The sequence below is a fragment of the Linepithema humile genome, chromosome 7 (assembly GCF_040581485.1).
Source record: "Linepithema humile isolate Giens D197 chromosome 7, Lhum_UNIL_v1.0, whole genome shotgun sequence".
NCBI lineage: Eukaryota > Metazoa > Arthropoda > Insecta > Hymenoptera > Formicidae > Linepithema > Linepithema humile.
Genome location: NC_090134.1, coordinates 17276116 through 17295471, shown reverse-complemented (window position 1 = coordinate 17295471; position 19356 = coordinate 17276116). Strand labels below are relative to the sequence as shown.

Genomic DNA, 19356 nt, shown 5'->3' with positions numbered 1-19356 from the left:
GAGGGACGCGTGGAAACGCTGAATTCGCTTTTTGCATCGCGTCCATAGGTTCGCTATCGGCGAAGCGGCCTAAGTAAACAGAGTTATGACCGCGGAGAAAGTTTATCCGAGCACGTAAAACTGCTGACGAAAATAATAAACGTAAGTCCATTGGTCAACATGTCGCATAAATTATTATTATTTTTGCACCAATCAACACAGCTATCCAATTAAAATACAGCTCTAATCATTCGTAAGATTTTACCTAGAAATCTTGAATAAAATTGGACACGGATTTCGCTCGAGAGAAATGAAAATTTAAATTTCAAGTAGATCGCGTTTGCTAATCTCTGAACTTTGCGCCGTAATATGATAATTCAGAATTATCCTCTTATAACGCAGCGGTTCTAATATGAATTTTCATAAGCGCGATGGCTGCGGCCAAATTAAATATTTATGCACGGCGGTGATTACGGGCGACCGTTCTTAACAGCGGAGGGTCGTGCACCTGCATTCGAAATTATCGTGCGGGAACGGCTGTGCTTTGCGCAATCTTTCTAACACGCTCGGGAGAAGCGGAGCATCTCTCAGCGGCCGTGTTCTAATCATTAAGATTGGAGCCCGCTGTACATGCACGGCACTTGTCCCTTTGCATAAAATTTGTTAGTCAGATTAGGCAGGTGACTCTGAACGCGTCCTCTCGCGAGCTCCTCGGAGATGCCGCTAATTTCGGAATCGATACAACAAACTCCGCCGCTACATCGTGCAGCGTCTTCCGCGGCGACGTGGACGAGCGGAATCGCGTTAATATTTCACGTTGCCCAATGAGCGTGCGATATTCGCGGGAACGACGAATTCAATCATTCGAACACGTATTTTAACCGTAGGAATTTGTGCCGGATAAAAATGGGAATATTATTCCTCGAGGGGAACATTGTTAAGCTCGGATTTGAACCAATTTCAGGAGTCGATGTAAGAGATGAAAGTGTGTGACACGCGCGATCGACGACCGACGATAGGTCCATAGAAATAAAATGAAAAACGCCCTCAGCGCAGCTGGCGCCAGGCACATTTTCGTTCCACATACGAGAAAATCTCGATCGTCCGATAAGATTCTTGCCGAAGGAGAAACTCCCGAGGAGCGCGTATATACTCCGCGGTTTCTACGGCCCCATAAATAGTCGACACGTTCCTGGGAGCAACCCCGGAATATGGAGGGGAGAACAACCTTGCAAGCCCTCAAACTACGTTGTGCGTGCGTAGCTTCGGCGGCGGCGGTGGTGGGGTCTGGATTTTTGGAGGTTGGTAGAATGGCCGAGAGCACGAAGGGGGTTCCAGGAGGGAACAACGGGAGGGAGATCCCGAGAGGAAGCGAGACGGAGAGTACGAGCGGCGCGAGAGGAGAAACGCGGAATGGCGGCAGGAAGCGGTAAGAGGCGGTGGCCGGAGGGGGTAGGAGGAGGGAAAGGGCGGCCGAGGGGAAGAGCCGAGCAACCTGCACCCGGCAACAGCCCCCGACCTCGGAAGAACTAATCATTAACCTCCTTTCACCCTCCCCGAATGCTGCCGGCTCTAACTCGACCACCTTCGCTTCACTTTCACCTGCGCCTCTCTCTCGTCCACCCCTTGCCTTCTCTCTCCTTCTCTCTTTCTCCCCTGCCCCTTCTCGGCCGCCCTCCCCTCACTCTCACTCTTCCTTTCCACCCTCGCTCTCCTCCCTTTCCCTTTCTTCGCGGTTCTCCCTCTTCTCCCCTTCATCCCGGTTTTCCCTTTCCTCTCACGTCCGCCCACGCTGCGCCGCGATGTGTTTACGATTACGATTACTCGCACTCTCGCTTTTGCCGACTCTCCCCCCCCCTCGTCCCCCCGTCCCTTCGCCTTCAATCCTCGCTCTCGTCCTATCGACCTCCAAACCTTGTCGCTACTTTCGGTCTACCTAACGCAACCGATGCGACGCCCGGCATCGCGACGCTTAAAGTCGAGGGCTTCCTTTCGAACCGACGGTGATGCACGGCCGCGGAAGAAAGGGAAACGGCCGTTATTTGCAGAGCTATTATATCTTCGAGGGGTGTCTCTCGTCGTTGCGTAATATCGAGACGTGGTAGATATCGCGACGACCATCCTTTCCCTCGTCGACGGGGGAATTCGATCGAAAGTGAGATGAGGAGTGCGATGTATCGGAGAAATTTCAAAAATGTTCCAATTTGTCCTGCGCGGTGAATAATTCATCCCCCCCGAATTTTACCTCGATATGAAAAATGTAAAATTATCACGATCGATATTTTAATATTGCATATATTAATTGGAACGTAAAAATGTCCCTCTGACAAACTCGCAGGAGACAGTTGTTTCTAACATGTTTAGGAAACGCGCCGTAATATATTCCTCGTTTAACCCTTCCCCGTCGCCGTCACGCCGAAAGACAGGACGGAAAGGTGTGCCATCTTAGTGACAATCGTCGATGTAAATAATTCAGTAGCTGGTCGAAAAAGGGCAGCTCCGTCATACAGGTATCTTTATGGACAATCGATGTCGCGGGGAAATTCGACGTCGGACGGCACGAGTCGTACATACGAAATTACACCGTTTTCTACGCGGCAATTGGCCTTTATCTGCCACTACATCTTGATTTATGCGCCGAGTTCCTAGACGATAGGATCACGCGCGTGGTGGCTGGGCAACATGGCGTACAAGAACGCAACGCGGTCGCGGTACACGAGGATACGTACGAACGGAGTTGAACATTCGAGAGGCCCCATCCGGACGAACGATCGTCGAAATGAAAGTACGCGGAAAATAATAAATTAATTTCGCACGAATGGACACAGCCGCCGATAAACCTTCGACCTTTGCATGGATAACGCTCGTATCGATTCATCGACGCGAGAGAAATGAGAATGATATTCCTCTATCTTCTTCCTATAAATTAAAAAGAATCTAACCTCGCGAACGCAGGCTGTTTCTGAGATAGCATTTTCACTTTTGCATACAACACTGACGGTGTTATACGCAGCGCATTCAGAATGTGCATCGCGCTTCTTTACATTCCTCTCGATTAACGCGAGCAATTTAATATTTTTCGCGCTTATTCGAAAGCTTTTCTTCAGATCGATGACTTGCAAAAACGCAGATCGCCCGTGATCCTCGTAAATCGTACGCAGCTCACAAAGTACACGGCGGCGCACCCGCGTGCGAAGGTCGGAGTCAGTAGCAGAAGGGTGCGCGGTGGCAGCCGAAAACGCGTGAGGAGGGGGCCTGCGGGGGGACGGGGAGGGGCAAGATGTGCAACGCACATCTATTGATTCTCCTCCAGCGTGAAGGCCCGCGTGGTGCGGCGGGGTTCCGCTCTCGCTCTCCCTTTCTCACTCCCTCTCTCTCTCTCACTCTTCTTCTCGTTGCGGCACACGCAATTTCGCGCGCGCGTGTGTCGGGAGAGAGAACGAGTGCGCTCGGTGGATGCAGGGCACAAAGCAGCAAAGAGTCGTCCTGCGCTGTCGGAGGCGAAAAGCGGAAAGAGAAAGAGAAAGGGAGAGCAGAGGAGAGAAAGAGAGAGAAAGGGAGAGAGAAAAGGGAAACTGGATCCTGCGTGAGGAGACAGCAGCTCCCTTCTCTATCGTGCGCGCGCGCCGCATTCTCGGTCGCGTTTTCTCGCTCGCTGACGCATAAGAATTAGAATGCCGGGGCCTGGCGGGCATTTGCATCGCGTCCGTTCAGCCTTTGCACTTGCAACTTTCTTGGAGATCCTTCACCCGGGGTGGGTAACGATCGTCTTTGCGAACAACGGGTGTACAGTCCCGGCCAGAACAGGGTTGCGAAGGGTGGTTTGCCGAAAAAAGGGCGACGAAAGAGATCTCCGAAAGAGAGCACATCGGATAATTGATCGATGGGCAAAGAATATTAGGAATATTACGCGCGAACGTCCGTTGTACATTATGTATTTGCTTGGACCTTCTTCACGTTTTTTTTATTTTTTTTATTTTATGATATTATATTTTCTTTAAATTTTACATTCACTTTTTTAATCGAAATTTAGAGTCGAATGTGTCAATGTTAATTTTTACGTAATATCGTCTTCTACTAATAAATCAATACAGGACAAATAAATGCTAAATTTCTTATTTATGTCCTTGTTCCACTGCGTGATAATTTTATTCTAATTATATACTTAGCTGATTGAGGTCCAAAGCTGCTCCACGTGCGAACTTTGAATATGCATCGTTTGTGCTAATTTGTTACGCGGCGTCGAATTAATAATGTCGTTATTTACATAAATGGATATATAAAGGTCGGCAGCCGTGAAAAGACACAAGAGCGAGGGACAGCACGGTGATTGCTTTCACAACCGTTACTGAGATGCAAAGTACGGAAATCATCGCGCGAAATGACCCAGGCGTGCAGATACACAAACACATGTCAGCGAGCCTGAGCCTGTGTTACCAAACAAGGAGCACGAGCATTATAAATGCTATAATTCGTGAAATTCGTTGAATCACTGTTATCATCGACTGTGACATTATATGTAGTGTATTTAAAATGTATGTACAAAACTCTCAAACGGTTTCTAGTTTGAATTTCTCCATAGAGTATACACACAAGGTTCTCAAATTTTTTATATAAACTTGAACCTTTCGACATAAACTCTTAGTAAAAAAAATTATGAGAAGAAAGTTTACTTGAAAATGCAAGAAAAACCCACGGGGTTTCGGATATTGTTGTTCAAATATAAATATAATTCAGATATAAATCGGCGAGATAAAAGTAATAATAAGAAATGATTGGCAATTAATAGTACGACGATAATCGTAATACAAACGGGATGACAACCGTCTATCACCAATTACCGTCGCAATTATTGTTATTGTCTTCGACGCAGCGACGCGTCTATATCGGCTTTCAGAACACGTACGAAATTCCACGCGGAGAAGAATGCGATATCAACACTGCGGAGCAGTCTAAGCGAGCTCCTGGCTTGTCGCAAAAAAAGAGAGCATTTGCCGCAGGACAAACTGAAAAGTTTATTTCATCACCGTGGAAACTTGTAAAAACTGGAGCAACCGCGCGCGGAGGAAGTCGCGTTAAATTGCATTAGAAATGAAGCCCATGCAAGTTTTCACTCGGAAACTTATTACGTCGTATTCAACGCAAGAGATACTTGCAGAAAGCTAGTTTTATTTAATATTATGCGAGATATACACATCCAAAAATATATATACAATATCATATTACGTTCAAATATGAAGAATGATGAATTTTGACAAAAAATGATTTAATTGATCAATAATAATGCGCAAAAATGACTCATACTTTGCAAGTTTACATATTTCAAATAATGATGATATATTTGTCAATGTCAATAAAGACATGATCGTAGCTTTCGTAAATTTTTCCGGTACAGAAATAAATTTTTCAATTTGGTCGCTTCAATAATACATAGTCGTTCGAATACCTTGTCAAAATTCTTCACGTCGCGATGAAATTTCGCTTTTTCTTCTCTGGCGTTAGAAAAAAACCAACACAGACATTCCCGCTTAACAATGCATTGCGTAAACAATGCTTACGTACTCACCGGCAATTGAACCGCACTTCCTTGCGTTTCTCGAGCCCGATGGATCCTCTCTCGCTTTTCAACCCTTTTGACGTAGCGGCGTGGCTCGCTGACGACGCGCGACCAGGTAATACATCGTCGGCGAAGCCTCGCCGGCAGCGGTTCCAAGTGTCAGTTCCGGGATGAAAGAGACGGAGAAGAGATAGAAGAGAGATAGAACGCGGGAGAGTCAGCTGGTCGGCGAGGGGGTTAAAGCGCGCGCGTATACGCAATGTATTGTATGTGACTCGCCGAAGGAAAAAAAAAACAAGCGGAGACACCGCGCGCCGGCCGATAGAACGCGGCCACGTAAACACACCAAGTATCCGTAAATCACGTACTTTATCACGCCACACGCGCGATTCCTCTCGTCCGTACGCTGCCAGCAGCGACGAGGGCGATTGTAGAGTACCGACAGCGATCGCCCGGCGATTGCGATGACGATTGTCGTCGCACGCGGCCCCTCATAGACGACTCCGCGCCGGCAACGAAAATTTCGGCCTCGCCGCCGCTCGCTGGCGCCTCCTCGCGGAAACAGCGACATCTCCGCAACCCCTGCCCCTGAGCCGCGAATTGCGTTGCGATTGCGGGTAGCTGCGACGTGAGGGGTGCGTGTTGCGTGTAGGACTCACGCGGGGCTTCCGGGAAAGGGGGATTCGGTGAACTTCGCTCGCCGAAGTGTGTCTCGTAAAATTATTCGAGAAACTACCATGCATTCTTCCAAAGAAGTGTACACATTTCCTAAAAAGCTATATATTTCATAAATATGCGTATATATATTTTATGAGTAAAATTGAACAATGCCTTTTGTAAAGGTTTTTTTACTTAACGTTTATTCTAAATTCAATACAGCGGCCTCGCTATACCGGCGATGTAATGTTCAATGATGTCTCGACGTCTCGAGAAATATACAAAACGTTTTCCGATTTTTTCCTGCGTTGACAACAGGCCTTGTTGCACGCGTGCACAGAGCATTTTAATTTCATAAATAATTTTATTATTTGACTACAGATAACGGATAGTCATTAACCAACAACGAGTAAATCGTCTATGAATTCGTAGGGTGGAACTTCGAGGTTTAGCGGGGCCGGTCCTTTCCTAATCCTACCGCTGGCGTCGTAATGAGAGCCGTGGCATGGACAATAGTAACCACCGAAGTCTCCCGCGTTAGCGATGGGCACGCAGCCCAAGTGTGTGCAAACACCTATGACAACCAACCACTTGGGGTCCTTCACACGAACGCTGTCCTCTTCTGGATCACGGAGGCTTGCAACGTCCACCTTGGCTTCAGTCGCGATTTCTGATCCAACTCTGCAGATTTTCGTGAAACAAACGTTGTAAGTATCACATGGAGATGGACGATATCTCTTAAAAATATTGTTAGAAAACGGATATCTCTGTAGCTACCTATGTCTCACGAACAGGGGCTTTCCGCGCCATTTGAAGACAGCGCTCTTTCCCTCGGGAATACTGTCCAGCTTTATCTCCACCTTTGACATAGCCAACACATCAGCCGACGCACTCAGCATGCTAAGAGCATCGGTCACTAGCGTTTTCGCCGCATAGACGCCTGCCACACCAGCACCTGAAAATTGGAGGTAAGTTAGTTTATTGCTCCATATTTTAAACCGGATGCAACACTAAATGTTCTCTGTATACTTGCCAGCTGTCACAATGTATGAAACGGACTTCCGATCCGCCTCAGTCTCCTTGGCTTTTGCACTTGGGTCATTTACTGAATCTCTGCGATAGTGGGAGAAGTCTGGCCATTGAATGTCTGTGTGGGCCAAACGCCGCTGATGCACCTGAGTGCTGGCTGCAACGATACAACCTAAATTATATTATCGCTCTTACATACGAAAGCTTCATCAGGATCTTTTACAGATGAAAATGCAATGCATTGACGCAATAAATTCGCTATATCCTTAACAAACTATTTTGGTGCAACATTGCAAACATAAGCTCGATGGGTAGCGCAGTGACCTGCAAAGTGTAAGACTTTAGATGTATGTATTGATTATATAATCACGGATTGCGAATCGTCTCGATTTATCAAGATTTATATGTTTTCAGAGTACTCATCACCACGCAGGAAGGAATTGTTAATGCAAACGCACCTGCGACTCCCGAGCTTATGCATGTAGGTCCAGTGAGAAGATCCTGATAGATACTATGTCCGGTGACACGTTTGACGGGAGGAGGAACGGAAACCTTCGGCTTGTTAACTTTACCGGTCGCAGCTACAGGTTTTCCTCCGTTCGAGACGGCTGTCGCCGTGGCTCTCAGGAACGGCGAGAGGGCCGTCGATTTTGCGATCACATTCATTTTTACGGGAACCACTCGTAAGAATGAAAGGAACGACAGATTCACGACCAAGGAACGATACTACACTACTGCGCCGCAGCAGACTGCGGCGAGCGCCGTCAAGTTCTCGCGCAATCGCTATTTCATCTGATGATAACACGGTAATTCTCAAATTGAAATATTTGTTTCTCTTTGCTGATCTAAATTGTACTTGGAATAAAATAAAGGTATATTCAGAATTTTGAGAAAATAACGCAAAGAAGAAATTTACAAGGAAAAAATGTATAAAAATCGTTTAACTTGTGTTTTTTAACAGTAGCTAGTGTTTATGACACTCCACCGCTGGATGACGACACGGGATGTAAACTCCTGGACGCGATGGAGCGTCCGCGGCAGTGAGTGAGGAATAGAAGCTCGTGGCAACTCGTGGTGTGACAATCCTGCCGAGGGATGTCCGCGCCGTCGTGTAGATGATCGACTCGGTCGCCGTGGAGTGATATTCAGTCGTCAAAATGTGATTGCTGGCGCAGTTTTAGGACTTGACGCGGCAAGTTATACTTTTTCCTTTACCTCTAGTCGAGCGCGGAAAGGAGTGCCAGTGATAAATCGCGTAAGAGCCGAAGTCATGGCGGTCGCGGCAGGTTCCTTCGACGCTTGGCTCAGCGAAAAGCTCCAGGCGCTGAATACGGATGAGAGTGTTTTCGCTACGTACATCAAGGGTATCCTCGAAGGCGATGAATCCGAAGACGAGAAAACGGAGGCGCTCGAAAGCATACTCGCAGGTGTTACAGTAAGTGATGGTCTTTCACTCAATACGAGTCGTTAAGGTTACAATACGCGTGGCTGCATCATCAGCCGGTCGAAAATAGATGCGAGGCCACTCCGAAAGTACGTGATTTTATTTTCCATGCGTTCTTCTTTAGCAATCTTTATTCGTGTGCGCGTATTTAGGATGACTCAGCTCATAATATGTAACTCTTATTTATTATACTGGAATGTAATATTGCGCCACACGTCTTAACATTTAATAAATAAAATGTACATTAACGTTAAAATGTACATTTTATTCATTTTTATGCCTTAGAATCATTGGAGCACTTTAGGAACTTTGAAATCTTATATTTTAAACAAAGAAGAAGTGGTCTAGAATTGTAGAATATAAAATTTTAATACATTGCAGTAAAGTTCTAGGCCTGCCAAGTGATATAAGATTCTAATGTACATTTTGTTCATTTTTATGTTTTAGAATCTTATATCGATATGATATTGATAGTTTACTTACAATTAGATTGCTCTAAAAATAAATTGTTACTTTCATGCATTTACATAAGATTATGCAATATTTGTTGAATTGTCAATACAGAACTTTGATTTGTTTGCAGGAGGATAATATCAGCAAACATGTAGCGGAAATCTTAAGTGCATGGGCAGAGTGGTTGCCAGCTGAAGATATAGCTGCAGCACCTCCACCAACAGAAGATGTGGATGTTAGATTGGCACGGATGCTGGAATCACAAAGTCTGCCCACAATGATACAGAGAAATTACACAGCCGAAGAGAGACGAATACGGGAGGCTATATTAGCACAATACAGTCAAATGTCGGATGAAGAAAATAGCGAAGGAGATGGGGAGGAGGATGGAGCCAGTGGCGGAGACTGTGGGATTGAAAAGAATTTAAATGCAGCAACTATCGTACAACAAGAAAGAGAAAAGAGAGAAAAGGCTAAGCTTGAGAGCCAAAAAAAGAAAGAGAAAGACAAAGAGGACAGGTAAGACAATGATTACCAGGCATGATTGTATGATTGATTGAAATTGTAAAATTGTAAATATTAATTTTGTATTTTAGAGAAAAGCAAAAGCAATTGAAAGAAGAGAAGAAGGAGAAAAGAAAAACCCAAAAAGGAGAAAGGCGAAGGTAGCATCGATACGAAAGTGGCGTAAAATTTACCTCAAGATTAAAGATTATCGAAAACATATATGCTGTGGTATTCATGTCTGTCTTTATCGTCGTGCACATGCAACGATCTCCGACAATTATTTAAATCAGCCATCGATCTTATATTTTCATTAGAACGATGTGTGTAGTGTCCATGTTATTAGAAGATAAATTCGTAGATTCAATATGAATGCATACATCACAAAAGAAATAACTTTGCGATATAACATTGAATCATCCTGTGCCTTCTGTCTCTAAAATATTGTCCCCTTCGAAAGGTTTGTTATTTATACTATTTTTATTTTATTTTATTTTTTTTAACGTTATCACTTTGAAGTCCTTATTCAGAACTTATATCTACGTTGTATCAGTTATTAATGATTGACGATGGTTCTGAATATCGACGCAACTCTCATTCATTATTGATGCGCTGCTGCGCCGCGTTATATATTTCATTATATCATGTATTTAATATGAATATGTTAAATAAACTATTTAAATCACTGATATTCGATATTCAGTACTGCGAAATGCGAAAGGCGCGAGAGAAATAGCGCTTAAGCCAAAGTAGGATTAAGTACGACGGACGGATGAAATAAGGAAGACGTACCCTTTGCATTTGTATTTTTTTTATTAGTATATATTTACACACAAGATACCGAGTCGAAACCTAGTCATCTTGGTATTGCATTAATAATGAAAGACAAACGCAGTAAGATAAAAACAAACGAACAAATGATACAAAAGATGATGATGCTTCAGTATCGTATCATTACATATATACTAATGTCATTATAATAATCATTTATTAGCAATTCTCTCGTCTTGCTATAGTTAAGTCTGGGCAGAAATTGACGAACTCGCACTTACACACGTTTATAACAAGACATCCGCAGTTGAACGCCAAATTACAAATCACTTTATGAACCCTCGCTCCCATTTTTTCGGAATCCTTTCTCGCACCCCTCCCCCTCCCTATTATATGCTTGTTAAACATTCATATTTTCACGCGGATACGCGCACCGAGGTCCTGTCCGCGTCATCCGGGGTAACGAGAAGCGATCTTAATCGCGCGCGTGGCCGGCGTCTAAAATAATCTAAACGATCCTTGGTCGCGTCAGGCATCCTGGAATCGTTTTTAACGCATTTAACGAGCTTCTCGAACGAGAAACGCTTTTCTCATCGCACGGCTGCTCGCGTCTATCGTCTAAAAACTTACTAGCGCGTTCAATACAAACGCGTAACTCTATGATTGTCCTACTGAGATGATCTACGAGGCTCGGCCATCGCGGCGGCGAGATTCTCCCGCGATAAGCGCTCCTCTTCCGGGGGGGGCCCCACTCTCGTCGGTCGCGTTATCCGTCGCGGGAAGGGGGAAAGGGTTTAACATGCGCACGTTTATACTAATTTAATTCGATAGCGTCTAATCGCGTCGTTAAAACTCGTTAATTAGTTACACACTGACCTAACGGATATACGCCGCGCGGAGCGTCCCTTCGCTGAAACCAGAAGAATTTTTTTTTTTTTTTACTTTCTCTCGCTTCTCCCTCCGTCGCGTTCAAGATGAGATGCGTGTGTATACGTTCGGAGCACGTTCGTTACATCCTGGACTAGAAAAAGCGACTGTCTCTCTCTTTCCCGTCCGCGCCGTATGCAGGTATCCCCCGAGTCTCTCGGCGTACGGCGTACGTATTTTTATTCGTTCGCGAGTGACGAATTGACCAGGTGCAAAGTAGAGTGATTTTCAGTCGAAGGACACGGATTTTCGCGGATCGCCTCCGATTCGCTGTTCCTCGGATGGTACTGACGTAGTACAAACATGCTCTGCCGTTTTTCTATTTCTTTTTTTTTTTTTTTTTTTCGCTTTCCGGTCGCGCCAGAGCCGGCTAACTGCGGTGCTGATTACAGCCTGTGAGCGAATCTCTTCTGAGATTCGGTCGGGTCAACTGACACTGGCGAAACTGGCCATTAGCACGTTTTTTTTTTTCCCCGCTATACGAACATGCTTCTCTTATGTTTCTTTTTTTTAAGCGTACACGCGACACAGTGCGTGCCGAGTGTGCACGCGTGAGTCTCTGTGTAATGGTATATATGTGGTGGTGATACTTGTTACGCAGATTACACAACGTCTCTTCTATATACATATTATAATTTGATCCCGCTGTATACAATAGTGAACACAACTAAAAACTTAAGACTGTACAATTGAACGGCGCGCGTCTCACGGGACTCCGCGTACGGCGGAGTCACGCTTGTTCTTCGAATGTTCTTCGTCTAATTACCGTCTACGTATCTCCTAGACTTAACTCGCTTTCCGCTTTTTTTTTTTTTCTTTTGCAATGCAATTTTGCTTCAATGTGTGTATATAATGGTATATATTTATAATAATAGATACATGTATAATCGTATATCACACTCTTTCCAGCATTTGCTCCTATTTCCCCGGTGGAGACGAGTCTCCGTTGCACGCACGCACGTACGCACGCACGCACGCACGCACGCATGCACACACAGTCATCACATCTTTTACTTTATACACAATTTGATATATTTCGTTCCCTAGAAATCGTCGCTTCGTAGACACTACGCTCGTAAAACCTTTTTTTTTTTGCCTGGAGCAATCGAACGAAGTGCTTACCCGAGATTTCGTGGTCGTCGTTACATTCGACGTGATTTACTCAAGAGCGACTATTACGAACCCGCATAGATCGTGAGAATCGTGTAATATGTCATATATAATATGCGCTACTTCGTCAGTCGTTCGTTTCGGGCACAGATCCGCTGTACGAATCATAATTATATGTAATTCTTAATATAATATCTCCGCTCGTTTTATTGGCCATTCACCGATAATGTCGCGCGATACTACTACGATTGGTACGATATTATTAGTTGTCCTAAAAAGGTCTTGGGCCTAAATGGACTCGCTTGTCACAAATCCGCTTTATTATTCGTTTCGATTATTATCGTGAGACGTTCGAAAACTTATACCGCGACTCGAACAATATGTTTCGTGAAGGAACTGAACGAATCCGCTAAAGTGAAATAAATATAAAGCGATTTGCAAAACGAACTATTAGGAACAAATTTTGCTATATATTTATTAGTAATATAAAATAACGATTCATTTCAGTCTCTTGTACGCGATCGTAATTTACAAGCATCGATGCTTATGCATTTGTTCCAATCATTTTCGGCCGTGATAATGAAACATTGACAATAATTTAGGACATTTAATGATACCATATACATATGATAGGACTTTAATTAATTAATCGAGAAGCATGCGAAACAACGGAAGATTCCAGTTCGAGATGGAAGCTCGAAAGCGGCAAAACAGTGTGGAGTGACGCATCTCACGTTCCTAATGTCATAATGATATAATTATTACGAGCTCGAGTCCGTCCTGCGTTGACTTCGCGAAACTTTAGAATGGGTACGGGCACATCGAACAATTACCATGTCTAAAAGTAGCCTAACGTTATACAATATACTATACAATATAATTTTTTTTTTTTTTCGTCAAATCCTCTGCATATCGCGAAACGCTCGTGATAATACCGAAGGGGGGGGGGGGGGGAAGGGCGCGTCAAATCACAAATTGCTAATTAACACCAGGAAGCTATGAGTAAATATGTAAATGAGTAGTAAAGCGAAGCGGCGGCGGAGAGTCTCACGGTGCGTTTAATCGATAATTAATTCCGGCGCAATAAAGTATTGTGTGTTACGTCACTCGGACGATTAATGACAACAGAAGAAGCGACGTAACAGTAATAGGAGATAAATCATGGAAATATCGTCGGGCTTCCTTTCTTTCACGTATTCGTAGCAAGCGAATTATAGCATGCTCCCGGATTTCGAAGACACGTAATTAAAATCTGTACATGCCTACATATATATGTGTGTATATATATGTATAAGTAATGTTAATTATCGACGATTAATTTCGTTACTCGTAATGCTATATCCTCGCGGATAGTAGTGGCGATATAGCGTGTTACATATAAGAAAATAATGATTAATAGTAAATTGAAATTATTATTAGCGATCGTTACTTCTTAATATCAGAGAGATCTAAGTAAGACAGTGGTAGTTTAATATCACAATAAGACTACTCAGGCCTCGTTTAAACTGGGGCACGCTTCACGTATTAATGTTACTCCTCGCCTTGACGCTTCGTTATTAATCGCGACCCTGTGTTGGCGACCACAGGTCTCGGACGACTCAGGCGCGACCGTAATTCGATGGTGATCCCGACGCAGTTGTCGAGCGAATCGTTGTTTCTTTTTTTTTTCTTTTTTTTTTTTCTTCAGTATGTGTCGCCTCGTTCTTCGCTTTTTCACGCGCATCACATTGCGACGACCGGTGATGTCGTGCTCTGTAATCGCGTCGCTTGCGTACTCGCGTAAGTGTCGAAAGTATAATGCTATTATGCGCTCCTAACAGTATACGTTTCGACCGCGTTCACTAGCGCGATCATTTTCTTCATCACCGCAGGCCGGGTGACGAAACGTCGCTCGCCGCGACCTATATATGACGTTTACAAACTTTCGATTATAATTCTTTTACATCTATGGCCGAGATTCCGTGACTGTTAACGTTGCGCACTTCGCGCGAGATTAAACGCTCGAACCGTATAAATACGATGGTCCGTAATCGAAAAGTGATACGGCATACACTTACAATTGCTAGTTATCCTCGTCGTGGGCAGCAGGTCTACATTGTTCGCAAGCAACTACGATAATGCGCGCACACGAATCCATTGATTACCTGAGTGACATCCCCTCGAGAGCGCGCGAAAATCTCGCGCGATCGCTCGTTATCCGGCATGCCCGCGCGCGCGCGCGCTCTCTCTCTCTCTCTCTCCTCCCGTCGTTAGATCATCAATTTGGCCTCATAACTCGATGCATGCCGAGACTAGCGATTCTGCGTGTCTAGCCGTTTTGGCATCGGGGAAACGACATTGTCGGGCCGACCAGTCAGTTCTATACGCGCCGTTCTATTCAATTGCACTCGCTCCTCCGACTTACATCGTACGATAATGATATCTATTCACTTCTTGCAACGGCACTCTTGAGCGAGTCTATTAATCCGCGCGTCAATGCGCGAAGAGTGGCACGTTTAGAAATGGCTGGCGCAAACCCGACTTCACAATATCGGCGGCAAGAACGTGCCTGAGTCGTCGAGATTCGGGTCGAGACTCGCGACGATGTCGCCGGTCGACGCGTGCCTCGACGTTGCCGTCTGCGTACTACTCGCCAGGGCGTGACTGCTCGCGCTGCCGTTTAGTTTGCTCTTCACCATCAGACCGCCGCCGCCGCCGCCGTCGGTGCTGTCGGCGCCCGCGGAGACCTTCTGCACGTACTTGCGACCTTTGTATAATCGGTACATCGTGTACGGCGGATCCTCCATCGTCGTCGCACGTTGCCGCGGCGCGCTGACGGTCACGCTCACCGTCTGCGGCGCATGTGCAGACTCCCGCGACGTCTCGACGCTCGTCGTCGTTGTGTTCGCGCTCGCGTTCACCGTCGACGACGCTATCGCCGACGAAGAGGAGCTCACGTGTGACGAGGACGACGATGTTAGCCACTCGTGGCGCATCGCCTCGTCGGGGGTCATACGCTTCTTTGGATCCCACCTGATGGCACATCAAGGCTCGTTTAAGAACAGAGAAATCACAAGATTTTAAGACTTTTAGAAAAATTTGCTGAATTTGATTATTCAGTTTATATGTAATATTTAGTTCATCGAATTCGATTCTCTCAACAAAGTATGGAAATTCTGGAATAATAGAATGCAGTGGAAGCGCTGCTGTATATTCGAGAACTTACTCGAGGCATTTGCTAACGAAGTTGACGAAGAGCGCGTCAGAGCACCGAAGAGCCATCGAAAGGTTCTTGCTACCTGCCCACCTCTTTTTGCCCTTGCTATTCGTCACGCATCGCGGACTTCCTTTTTGATCTGCAATGGTTTTAGAAATGGCACTTTGAGTGTCATCGCGCCCGCTTCTATCTTCAAGGGAACTCCAGCCCGGCATTCACTTACCGAAGAAAAGTCTGCGACGAGTTGCATGACTGATAATGTGATCCGGCGGCAGGCCGAGGACTTCCATAATGCAGGCGAGCTGTTCTATCTCGTCCTCGCCGGGAAATAGCGGGTATCCCGTGTACAGCTCGGCTAGGATGCAGCCCAGACTCCACATATCGATCGGCGTGCCGTAAGGAAGACCGAGAATTACTTCCGGACTCCTGTAAAACCTCGACTGTATGTACGTGTAGACGCGCTGATGACTGTAACACGACGATCCGAAGTCGATGACTTTAATCGAGCTGCTTCCCCGTTGCTTCAGCAACACGTTTTCCTATTAAAAAAAAAATTAAAATATAAAAATGAAAGGAATCTTAATACGATTAAAAACACGCGCGTGTTACTCACCGGCTTCAAGTCGCAGTGAATGATATTCTCTCGGTATAACAATCTCAGGCAGCTAATTAGCGAGTTGGCGAAACGACGGATTAAGCTCAGACTGAATCCTTGATAATTGTTCTTTTTGATTAGCTCATACAGGTTCAAGCTGTAACGAGACAACGAGTTTTACTCGACTCTGTTCCGGTTAATGAATTCGCGAGGAGCGCAGAGGTTATCTCGCCTGATCGCTCACCTCATTAGTTCAAAGCTGATACACAGGTGATTCCTGAAGTAAAAATATTCTAGCATGTGTATCACATTGTGCTGCGAGTTCGCCTCCAAGTCTTTCTTCCTGAGATGCTCCAAGATTCTCACTTCGATCAGCGCCTGATGATGGAATCTCTTTTTGTTCCTGCAAGGACAGTGAAAGACCGTTTTAAATAAAGAAACGACGCAGCGACTCGGAAAGCGGACGCATCCGCGGAAAAATGCCGCATCTATTGGTGCAATAACAATGCTCGTTGCATCGCGTTCTTTTTTTCTCTCGGATCGCAAAGTGAGTCATCGCGAGAGATGACTGTACTGTTTCCACGTACCTGATGATCTTGATGGCGATGTGCTGTCCCGTTTTGTGATCCAGCGCTCGAATCACCTGACCGAAGCTCCCTTTGCCGATCACCTCCAGTATCTCGTATCTGAGTGCACACAAGTTTCGCATAATTTAAATACGCGTGAGAAAACGACGTGACGATAAAGAAAAATATACAAAAATGCAAAAAGCGAGAAGTAAAAAGAGGAACGTTCGCGATATAAAGCCTCGTTTGAAGAGCGAGCTGTTTACGCGCGAATAAATTCCTCGTCGAGCACTTTTATTTATTTATTTCCTCCTTTTTTTCCCATGCAATTTGCGAGTATGTATTTTGATGAAAGGGCGCGTCGCGACGCGCGCGCGCGCGGCTTTCAACCGCAATTTCTCCGCGCGAGAGTAAACGACGCGACGCGTGGAATGCAATTGCGAGATTCCTTCGTGGTCGACCTGGCAAACGTGATCCGCGAAACAAGCAGCATCGGCAGTAACAATTAAGAAAAAAGGAAAGTCGGCGAAAGAGGGCAGATTCCTCTCACCTGTAAGAGATGTGATCGTGCAGGACCTTGTTGTAACTGCCGTTCTCGTCGTCGTAACCGCCGTTCTGGGAGGAGACTTCCTCGCCGTGAATCTTGTGGGCCGACAGACCCAGATACCAGATCTCCGAGTATTTCTCGATCTCGGCGCGCTCGAACTCCGTCAGCCTGGTGCCGTAATACTTCACCGCTTCCTGGGGTGTCATTGGCAATCTCCCAGCTATTTTTTCGCGAGGGAAATAACACGTATAGAGTGGATGAGTGTCTGAGAAGCGCTTCGCGAAAGCGTTATATAAATCTTCACAATAGCGGCTCGCAAATTCTTTTGCAACGGCAACAACACATTCGTCTCTGCGAGTTTTCTTTCATTAATATAGAGCGCTAAATTTTTCTTTCAATTATATCTTTCTAAAACTCTGTGCAAATACGTTCGGACGACGGCGGAGTGCAGATTGAGAACCGCCTCGACGCGGGATGTGAATGATATTTCTCGTATGTGCCGTAATCCTATATCGTATGCAATTCGCGTCACCGTAACGACGTTACACATCTTCACAAATGCGTATCCGCGGCCTCTTAAATATACATTCGGTCGACGACGTATTAAATGATAATAGCGGCGTACGCTTCCCACTTGCGCCATATAAGGCACCGCGATTTTCATGTAATCACAGTGTTCTCACGTACCGTATACTTCGGGAGAAGTAGCGCTGATGGGTTCGTGCAGCGGCATATTGTGAATGTTGTTGCTGGTGTTGTTGGAATTGTTGGCATTGTTGTTGTCCGATTTATCCACCCGCGTCGGCTTGGTGTTGAAGAAAGACGGCAATTTCTGGAACGTACAAAGGGATTTTGCTCCAGTTACACAGAAGTCAGTCGAACGTGTGTGTGTGTGCGCGCACTTTGAAAATTTATAACATCGACCCGGATAGCGTCGCTAACAATGTAGCGGGCAGATTTATTTGCCCACGCGTGCGATGACTCGAGTTTCCGCGGCGATAATTTACAATCAGCGCGTTTCTCAAGGGTGCGAAGGACGGTCGGACGTCATAATTTCATAAGGCGGCGCATCAGCGTTAATGACGAGAACGGTTGAACCGTTAGCGCCACGTCTTCTCTGAGAACGAAACGTAAATTAATTAAGTTATGCGAGCGACGTTTAATTAAATTCTCCGATAACAAAAGCCCCAAATTTATAAGAAAATTTGACACGAATCTTTGAGGAACAGCTCGCGTATTACGTCAATATGTCGAACGAATTCCCTTTAAAATATCTTCCGCGCGTCTCTCTTCGCCGCAATTCTACTGACGTGAGGGAATAAAAGCCGCAATTATCCTGCGTTCCCGGTTTTCGCGCAAAAATCGTTCCTCTTTTCTTCCCTCATCGTGAAAGCGGCTCGGTGCGAACTCTTAAAGAAAGTAGAACGCATGATGTGCATCGGCCGGCTTCGTCGTGCGCGCGCGTGTGTGACCGACACCCGATTTAACAAGTTTAATGACACCGAAGTGACCCGGACAATTATTTCTTCGCTGCGAGAGAGCCATTAAAGCGTTTCGTCGGCGAAGCGACGCCTTTCCGTCGACCAAGGGCAGTCACCGGTCGTGAACGCGCCTCGAATGACAATCAGCAGCGTCGCGCTGTTGTTCGCACCGGCGTCTGCCGTTCATTAGATTTCTTCACGCGTCTTTCCGCCGATGTTAATATTTATACCGGCGATCGATTTCGGGCATTGTTATCGGTAGCGAACATCCGGCGCCAAGAAATATATTTCGAGAAGATATATTCTAATACGCGAGTTTTGGTGAAACGTGGTTATTACGTCTTCTAGCAGAGACAAATAGGTCAAAATACCGAGATTTTATTTAAGATAAAACGTATAATGTGCTTATAATATCGAATAAAATGGTGATTTTATTTATGAGTAAAAATAAACGTGGGAATAACGTCGTGGAAAATACCGCGGTATTTAAATACCTTGGAAGCAGACACTTTGCAAGGTGGACACCGTGTTTACCTCGCC

The 19356-nt window shown here is 45.4% G+C and overlaps 4 protein-coding genes across 6 annotated transcripts in view; 1 reads left to right on the top strand and 3 right to left on the bottom strand.

The window, feature by feature from the left end:
- The window catches only part of chinmo (Chronologically inappropriate morphogenesis), a 52852-nt gene extending 46705 nt beyond the window's left edge, over positions 1–6147 (bottom strand). Inside the window, exon 1 of the mRNA XM_012363234.2 lies at positions 5546–6147. The gene's annotated coding sequence lies outside the window, so the exon portion shown is untranslated. The remainder of the gene's footprint in view (positions 1–5545) is intronic.
- A 221-nt stretch (positions 6148–6368) lies between these two features.
- RFeSP (Rieske iron-sulfur protein) lies at positions 6369–7982 on the bottom strand. 2 transcript variants are annotated; one of them, XM_012363238.2, is made up of 4 exons: positions 7681–7982; positions 7227–7379; positions 6971–7148; positions 6369–6874 (listed from the first exon to the last, which is right to left on the bottom strand). In XM_012363238.2, exons 1-4 carry the CDS (start codon positions 7886–7888, stop codon positions 6589–6591), a joined length of 825 nt encoding a protein of 274 aa, XP_012218661.1. In that variant the 5' UTR covers positions 7889–7982; the 3' UTR covers positions 6369–6588. The 2 variants fall into 2 exon arrangements, with proteins under 2 accessions (XP_012218661.1, XP_012218662.1); XM_012363239.2 differs by having other exon boundaries at positions 7795–7982.
- On the top strand, positions 7886–10312 carry LOC105669993 (coiled-coil domain-containing protein 43). Its single transcript, XM_012363244.2, has 4 exons — positions 7886–8028; positions 8184–8657; positions 9250–9638; positions 9716–10312. Exons 2-4 carry the CDS (start codon positions 8493–8495, stop codon positions 9786–9788), a joined length of 627 nt encoding a protein of 208 aa, XP_012218667.1. The 5' UTR covers positions 7886–8028; positions 8184–8492; the 3' UTR covers positions 9789–10312.
- Positions 10313–11635: 1323 nt separating this feature from the next.
- The window catches only part of LOC105669986 (Dual-specificity tyrosine phosphorylation-regulated kinase 2), a 139485-nt gene continuing 131764 nt past the window's right edge, over positions 11636–19356 (bottom strand). For both annotated transcript variants that reach the window (XM_012363229.2, XM_012363230.2), the window contains 8 exons: positions 18023–18167; positions 17339–17555; positions 16810–16908; positions 16467–16625; positions 16241–16379; positions 15851–16166; positions 15637–15766; positions 11636–15443 (listed from right to left, as the gene is read on the bottom strand). In XM_012363229.2, the coding sequence (XP_012218652.1) occupies positions 14954–15443; positions 15637–15766; positions 15851–16166; positions 16241–16379; positions 16467–16625; positions 16810–16908; positions 17339–17555; positions 18023–18167 (1695 nt within the window). In that variant the 3' untranslated portion in view covers positions 11636–14953. The remainder of the gene's footprint in view (positions 15444–15636; positions 15767–15850; positions 16167–16240; positions 16380–16466; positions 16626–16809; positions 16909–17338; positions 17556–18022; positions 18168–19356) is intronic.

Excerpts from the sequence above, each read along its gene's own strand:
- RFeSP (XM_012363238.2), bottom strand. The coding sequence starts at position 7,888 with ATGAATGTGATCGCAAAATCGACGGCCCTCTCGCCGTTCCTGAGAGCC. Across the intron at positions 7,149-7,226 it reads TTCATACATTGTGACAGCTG|GTGCTGGTGTGGCAGGCGTC; the intron begins GCAAGTATACAG and ends TCCAATTTTCAG. Across the intron at positions 6,875-6,970 it reads CCCCTGTTCGTGAGACATAG|AGTTGGATCAGAAATCGCGA; the intron begins GTAGCTACAGAG and ends GAAAATCTGCAG.
- LOC105669993 (XM_012363244.2), top strand. The coding sequence starts at position 8,493 with ATGGCGGTCGCGGCAGGTTCCTTCGACGCTTGGCTCAGCGAAAAGCTC. Across the intron at positions 8,658-9,249 it reads GCATACTCGCAGGTGTTACA|GAGGATAATATCAGCAAACA; the intron begins GTAAGTGATGGT and ends ATTTGTTTGCAG. Across the intron at positions 9,639-9,715 it reads GAGAAAGACAAAGAGGACAG|AGAAAAGCAAAAGCAATTGA; the intron begins GTAAGACAATGA and ends TTTGTATTTTAG.